At 55.0% G+C, this 7,069-nt stretch overlaps 3 protein-coding genes and 1 non-coding gene across 4 annotated transcripts; 2 read left to right on the top strand and 2 right to left on the bottom strand.

The window, feature by feature from the left end:
- Window positions 1-152: 152 nt before the first annotated feature.
- SODALDRAFT_335591 (hypothetical protein) lies at window positions 153-2,656 on the bottom strand. Its single transcript, XM_028612501.1, has one exon. The coding sequence runs from the start codon at window positions 2,501-2,503 to the stop codon at window positions 401-403; it is 2,103 nt and encodes a 700-aa protein (XP_028464304.1). The 5' UTR covers window positions 2,504-2,656; the 3' UTR covers window positions 153-400.
- Window positions 2,657-2,800: 144 nt separating this feature from the next.
- SODALDRAFT_t159 lies at window positions 2,801-2,894 on the top strand. The gene has a single exon. It is a non-coding gene; the product is annotated as a tRNA-Gln (tRNA).
- Window positions 2,895-3,660: 766 nt separating this feature from the next.
- SODALDRAFT_335592 (hypothetical protein) lies at window positions 3,661-4,705 on the top strand. The gene has a single exon (XM_028612502.1). It carries the CDS (start codon window positions 3,869-3,871, stop codon window positions 4,616-4,618), a length of 750 nt encoding a protein of 249 aa, XP_028464305.1. The 5' UTR covers window positions 3,661-3,868; the 3' UTR covers window positions 4,619-4,705.
- SODALDRAFT_335593 (hypothetical protein) lies at window positions 4,702-6,939 on the bottom strand. Its single transcript, XM_028612503.1, has 6 exons — window positions 6,383-6,939; window positions 5,878-6,250; window positions 5,667-5,784; window positions 5,536-5,600; window positions 5,434-5,464; window positions 4,702-5,361 (listed from the first exon to the last, which is right to left on the bottom strand). Exons 1-6 carry the CDS (start codon window positions 6,560-6,562, stop codon window positions 4,962-4,964), a joined length of 1,167 nt encoding a protein of 388 aa, XP_028464306.1. The 5' UTR covers window positions 6,563-6,939; the 3' UTR covers window positions 4,702-4,961.
- Window positions 6,940-7,069: the final 130 nt, after the last annotated feature.

Raw genomic sequence — 7,069 nt, forward strand, 5'->3', positions numbered from 1 at the left:
GATACGTCGACGGAATGTGACCCCACAAATCGACTGGCTGACACATCTGCCGAACACCTCCCTCCGCCCCCCCCCCCCCGCTCTCCAGCCTCGCCAACGTCAATCCCCCAACTTCCTAGTCGCAGCCCCCAACGAAGGCACAGGACCTGTCGGCATCGCGTCGCGGCAATCTCCCTCACATCATCTCTCCCAACACGAGCTATAACATCATCGTCGTCAGCTGTCAGCTGTCAGCTGTCAGCACAATAAACACACGGCAAATGGCGATAAGCAAATAGATTCTCCGAATCATCCCCGGGTATCATCCCACGAACGCCTTGGCTTCTCCTATCCCTCCCTGTCCGTCTTATCCCTACTCATCCATTACACACACGGATATCTTCATCCGCTTCCCACTTCACTACTCGCCGTACAATATGGTAAACGCCCTTCGAAGCGCCTCCGGCATCCGCCTCCCCTCCTTCTCCTCCGCATCCCGCGCAGCCGTCCGGATCAGCCCGATCATGTCCCAGATGTGCGCCTCGGAGTACGCAAAGCTCCACGCCATCGCCTTCGGGTCCGGTCGTTGCGAGTACCGCAGCACCCGGAGCACCTTGCCCATGACTTCTTCCGGGTACGACTGCCCCTCCCCGCCCTCTGCCTCGGTTTCCGCTTCCGATTCCGATTCCGTGCCGTCCTGTCCATGTTCGTAGTCTCCGTGTCCCCCCATCTCCTCCGGGTCGTGTCTGCTTCTTTGCGTGTACTGTATCACCGACTCCTTGAACCGTTGCATCTGGAGCCTCTCTTTTCTGCGCCAGACTCGCCTCTCCGCACGCCTCGCTTTGGCTTCTGTCCTTGCTCGTTTCCTTGTTCGTTCTTTGGCCGCCTGCCCCCTACTTTCCACCGCCCCGCCAAAACGAATATCCCCCCAAAAGTCCCGGCTGATGGTTCGGTACGCATTCTCCACCGTCGCGTTAAGACAGCAAATCATCTCCTTCAGTTCCCGCCGTGCCAACATGGCCGCCGGTAGCTTCTGGCCGCCCCCACCTCGCGGCTGCTTTTCCGCCTCCGCCTCCGCCTCCGCCGCCGACATGGCCACCTCGAGCCAGCCCAACCACGACAGCACCCGCCGCAGAAGCTGTAGCGTCTGCTGCGAGTGCCACGCTTTCACCGGCAGCCGCAGCCGCGGCCCCGGCCCCACATCCCCCTCCGCCGACGCCGCGGCGCCCGAGAGGTAGACCAGCTCCAGGACCAATACCGCTGCCGGGATGACCCGTTGACGCAGCGCCGCCGCCGCGTACCCACCGCGCCTCGCGCTAGTCGACCACGACGAGGACGACGAGGACGACGAGGGGCCGCCCTCGCCCTCGGTCGCAAGCGCAACCTGGATGACCAGCCTGTCTATCGACGAGGTGTACTGTCGCATAATGGCTTCGCAGTCGACGAAATACGTAAACTGCTCTCGCGATCCTGGCCGCCGGGGTATGTCCCTACAGATACGCGCCATGAGCTTCAGGAATCGTCCCAACCGGTCGATCGTGCCGTGTGCGCATCCTGCGCCGCCGCCGTCGTCTCGAAGAAAGCTGTCGGGGTTTTGCAAAAAAAGAGTATCCCATTGGGTCCCAGCGTTGGTCCAGCCCCCGGTTCCCATTAGTGCCACCATGGGTGCCATCTTCTCGCTCGGCACCGGGACCGTGCAGGGGGGGAATGTGCCGGGATCGGGCGACGTGATGAGCGACGCGTCCGCATGTTCCGGACGGGTGAATGCCGTTTCCGGCCTACCTCTCCGTACACCGCCGTTGCCCATGGCGACCTGCTTCTCCGGGGCCCGCGGTTCCCTCCTGCTTTCCGAAACCGGACCCACGTCCCGCTGATTCGCCGGGTGGTATCCCAGGTTAGGAGACGCTCGAGCCGAATGCGATGATGTCGTCGTAGGTCGCGTAGTACCCTTGGATGGTTCTGTTCCTCGTCGCCTTTTGCGGCTTTTCGGCATGTCCCATGGTATTCCTGTCCGCTTCAAGGTAGAATCAGGCCTGCTTGGGGGAGGTTCCGAGCGGCCGGCAGTGTCAGGTGGGTGTAGGCCGTCCTCCACATCCTCCTCCACATCCTCCTCCACATCCTCCTCCACATCCTCCTCCACACCCTCCGTACTCATTTCCGGCCCCTCGCCCGCAGTTCGCTGTGTATGCGCCACCTCTTGATCCCGACCAGCAAATCCATGAGGTTCGTTCGTGTCGCGGGTTTGGGTCCGCGTCGGCGTCGGCGTTTCGGAGTGAGGGACGGTTTTCGTGTTAGGAGTGGCCTTGGATGTTGTCGGTGTTTTGCGTGCCCGGGACTTTTCCATGGCCTGGTTCAAGCTGTCGAAATCAACCCTGACAAAGAGCTCGTCCTCGTCCTCGTCCTCGTCTTCGGAAGCGGGGTCTGAGGCATCATTCTGCTCCTTTGCCGTCGTGTTCGGGCGTGGAGGGAACGAGTCAAGCCCACCTAGCAGGTCCGCCAGCGCGGGGAGCGGGCTATCTGGCATGGCGGGCTATCTGGAGGCGAAGCCCCGGGGAGTTCCAGCAAAAGAAATGAGGCACGGAAGCCGGTGAGAGTTTTGAGAGGTAGATTCGCTGTAGCCCTTCGTCGAGGTGTTGGGAGCTCCTGGCCTGGGGAATGGCCCGGGGCTGAATTGCTGCTGCTCGGACTTTGGGGAAGGTACAAAGTGCCCTTGGTTTTATTACCATGTGATGTGCTCACATAACGCTAGTGTGGTGTTTGTCACTGCACAGCAGAGTATATGTACCTCGCTTATGTTGTAAGCAGCCAAGATACACCATAAGGTTCTATGGTCTAGTGGTTAGGACATTCGGTTTTGATTCGCTCTCGAAGCTTCAAAACTCCGAATAGCCCCGGTTCGAACCCGGGTAGGACCTCGTCTTTTTGTTCCATTTTTGGACCTTTTTATCTCGGCTTTTTTATTTTATTTTAAACTTTTAGTTTCATGACCAATATCAACATACATCGTCCTCCGTTCTTTTCTTTGTGATTTCGTTGATTTGCTTTTATCCTTTTATCTTTTTTTTTTTTTTCACCTCTTAAATTCCTTTACCTTCGTTCATAGAATCAATACCAACAACACTTAACACCATGTATCTATCTACTTGGAGTCTGCAAGTTCATAGTCCCAATATCTTTCTTTGACAATTTTCTAGCTTCGAGTTACAGAACTGTCGAGATGCACTCTACATCTTTCCACTTATTGTAAATTTCTTGCAATGAATGTCGATCCGGGTAATTCCTCGGGCTTTATCAGTAAGTACGTCAACCATGGCTTGAAAGAAATACGTCTTGTTCTGAACAACATGGTCTTCTCTTTCGAGCTCTATGAACTCTTAGACGGACAATGGAAGACAAGAGAAGCTATGTAGCTCCTATTGATGTACCTCGGGATATCTGACCATTTTTCATGCTTCCGGGTCCTTCTAGCTTGCTCCTGATATGCTTCGACTTCTTTACTTCATGTCCTTTTGGCCAATACCTGTAATATTTCAACACCAGAAACGCCTCGATGCCTCGAGCAGAACAATACCCAGTGTTATTCTCTTTCAAGTTGCACTCATCAAATAAACAGAACAGATGTGCGAATATTGCTTGAACACCAATGATTCAATGAACAGCCCCCCTGAGTAGCTCTTGTTCCTTCAGTGAGCTTCTGGACTTATATCTAAATCCAGCCAAACCCGGGCCCCCCTGAACGTTCTCTCAACTGTATAAGACGTCCATATCTCGAAACTTTGTCTGTCTGTCTTAGAGTCCTGGAAACAACAAAGCATGACAACAACCGCCCGGGACTTCACTTCAAATACCACCTCATAAGCATACCATCGCTCGAATGCAATGCGTCGACATGACTCGCATCTGCTCCTGCCACAGACACCCCCATCGTATCAAACAGGTGAACGACAACAACAACAACGATGGCCGGCCCGGTACCCTTTCTCTACGCTCCCATTGCATGTCGGAGCTCGTCAAAACCGTCATCCGTTTTCCTCCGGGGGAGGACCGGAGGCTGGACTCCTCTAAAGACATGTTGTCGGACTCCCTGATCGACGGTTGGCACAGCCTGTACGACCTGGACGAGGACGACGACCACGTCACCCGTTGCGCCGAGATCATCGACCAGTGCTTCTTCGGCGGCGCCCTGACTTTTGGGCACCACCTCGACATCACAGTCCTGAGAGACGACTCGCCCTTTCCCCCAAGCTCGACAGTCCTCGCCCCGCAAGCCGGAGAAAGGCTCGGTACCGCATCCGTGGCCCACATCACCCTCAACCCGCAGACTTTCATCGCCCACGGGACAAGTACGAGACGCCTCACGTTTGCGGAGGTCGTAGAGCAGCTGATTATTCGCATAGCGCACGCATATCTTGTCCTCTTCTCCCACCCCGGAGGCTGCGTCTCCGGAGGTTGCGCCTGCCGGCGACGGAGACGGCGGAACGCAACACAGGCAGATAACACCAAGCACAACATGGCAGTTCGCCGTGTGCTTGCTCATGTTTTCGAAACCATCCAGGATTGGAATTCGCTGTTGGAAGATTTTGGGCGCGGATATATTGACGGTTCAGACGATAGTCGGTCTGGGTCCGACACGACGTAGGGAGCATCGTGATACACACACACACACACACACACATATATATATAGATATGTATAAGAGCCTCAACTCTCAATATAAAAGTTCTCCAGTGTGATAATCTCAGTGAAATAAATCTACCTCAAAATGGCTAACCGCAGTATATCTAACTTGCAACCTAAGAAGTGCAGCCCCTTGACGTTGAAGTGATCAACCAAACGGGGACAGAAAACCGTCCCTTCTCGCCGGTAAACGCCGTGACTATGATAGCGCTGCAAAGCCCGCATCGAGAGTCCTTGCATCAATTTTAATTTTTTTTACACACACCCACCAACCCGTAGTAGTACAACATGGGCGCACGACCGGATCAAAAGCCCATGCCCCTGTCCGACTCCCCCGGTTTCGCCTGCGAGACCTTGACAGTAAACACATCCGTCCTGACAATGGCGCCGTCGCTCGGTAGCCTGTTGCGCTCCAAAATCGACTCCTGGCTGCTCTTCGACGCGGGCCCGCGGGTCAGCTCGTACTCGCTGGCGCCCTCCTCATTCTGCGCCGGCTTGCCGTGCATGTGGTGGCCGGAGCGGTGGACGGAGGGCATGTCGATGTCGGACTTGAGGTTCCTGGGTCCCGAGCGGTCGGTGCCGTAGTGCTGGTACTTGTAGCGCGGGTCGGATGAGCTGCCGAGGGCGCGCTTGCCGAAGAGGACGTCGACGAGGGGCTGGAGGATGGGGATGCAGGAGGCGATGATGATGGTGCTTCCTTCGACGCTGGAGAAGAGGTCAAGGCGTTAGTATAAAATAAATCGTTGAAAGGGCCTGTGATAGACTGTGCCAACGTACATGGTCCAGATGATGAGGTCGGAAGTATCGTCTAGAAGATCCAGTTAGACAACACAACACAATATCTCCACAAAGTGGAGGGGAGAGACAGCTTTGACGTACATGAAAAGTCGGGACTAGCGAGCGCAGGCAAACGAGTGCACTTGTAAATGGCGACGACAGTTGATCTGCAAACCGGATTGCTTAGTTGAGCACTTTGTGCGATGGTCGCTTTCCGACGTCACGTCACTTACACTGAGCCGATACCCAGAGCAACCGTAAGGGCAATCTTCTTCTTGACGTTGAGCTTCAACTTGGCCAGGACCAAAGCAGGGTAGATGGCGAGGTAAAGATCGACGAAAGCAGAGAAAGCTGCGTCATTCTTTCAGTCAGCTCAGCTGTGGTTGGAGGAGGAGAGAAGAGGAGCGCCGAGGGCGTTGCAGAGGAGACATGGATAGAGCTTACCGCCGGCAAAGATGGCATAGTGGACCAAAATCCACCGGTCCCAGCACACTCCCGGAACACTAAAGTTCCACTGCGACCTGGACGGCTGGCACTGGGCGAAGAGGATGACGGTGCAGCCCATCAGAGCGACGTTACAGAGGCCCGTCAAGGCCCATAGGAAAATGGTGTGCCACCTCGAAGGGTTCATGATGCGAGTAAGGAGAGCGACGACGGCGAGCTTGGGCACGCCAAAGGAGATGATTCCGGGTGGGAAGCCGACGATGGTCCATAGAATCACGTCCTGCTTCTGTTGTAGCGATAGCGTGTCGAAGTGTCTGCCGTTTCCGTTGGCCACGGCCGTTATGGCCATTGCTAATGATACCCATCCTGCTAACTTTTTGTTTTGTGTGCGAAACTCTGTCAGGGGCTGCGTTCGTTTTTTCCTCTTTTGCTCTGTGCTCGCTGGCTTCCCGCGGCGGAAGGGATAGAACAACAGCAGCTAGTTACTGCATGTGCGACTACTTACCACAGAAATAATAATAAGGTAGTCATCGAGATGTAGTTGCCTCAAGATCTTGCCGCGGACAAAAAGACGGGCTCCTGCGAAGAGGGTGCTGGCGATGGAGACGGCGATGGTGCTGCCGAGGATGCTCGGGCCCTTGTTTTCCGCGAGGTATGCGGCGGAGAAAGTCTCTTCTGCCGACATGGCTCTGTCTGTCTCTCTCTGTCTCTCACTCTGTCACTTGTGACAAGCGGTCGAGAATGAGGTATCACAAGGAAGGAGATGAAGGAAAAAAGGAACAAAGGAAGGTCGAACAGTGAAGCGGGCACTGGGAGTTGAACTTCAATTCTCGAGGAGCAAGAAGTCTTAGGAGGAACGGCCTCAAGTTAAGAACCGACGCATCATATTCACGAAAAAAAACCACCCCTGGAGAAGAGCAAGACAGAACGTATCCGTTGCCCTGGGCTGTTCCTGGGCCGTCCTTGGGTCTTTGCCAAAGGTGAGAGTTGATAGAAATGAGGCAGGGGAGGATGGAAGAGATCTGCGTCGGAGGACCCCACCGGTCCAGGGCATAAAGTGCTACCCTACGGCAGACACGATTTGCAGAGTCTGACGAGGTGAAGCGGATCTTTTTTTTTTTTAATTTTTTTTTTTTAATCAGACTGTTCCATCATATCATATCACACCTTCGCCGCGGAAGAATCCTCGTCT

The sequence above is a fragment of the Sodiomyces alkalinus genome, assembly GCF_003711515.1.
Source record: "Sodiomyces alkalinus F11 unplaced genomic scaffold SODALscaffold_9, whole genome shotgun sequence".
Taxonomy (NCBI): Eukaryota; Fungi; Ascomycota; class Sordariomycetes; order Glomerellales; family Plectosphaerellaceae; genus Sodiomyces; species Sodiomyces alkalinus.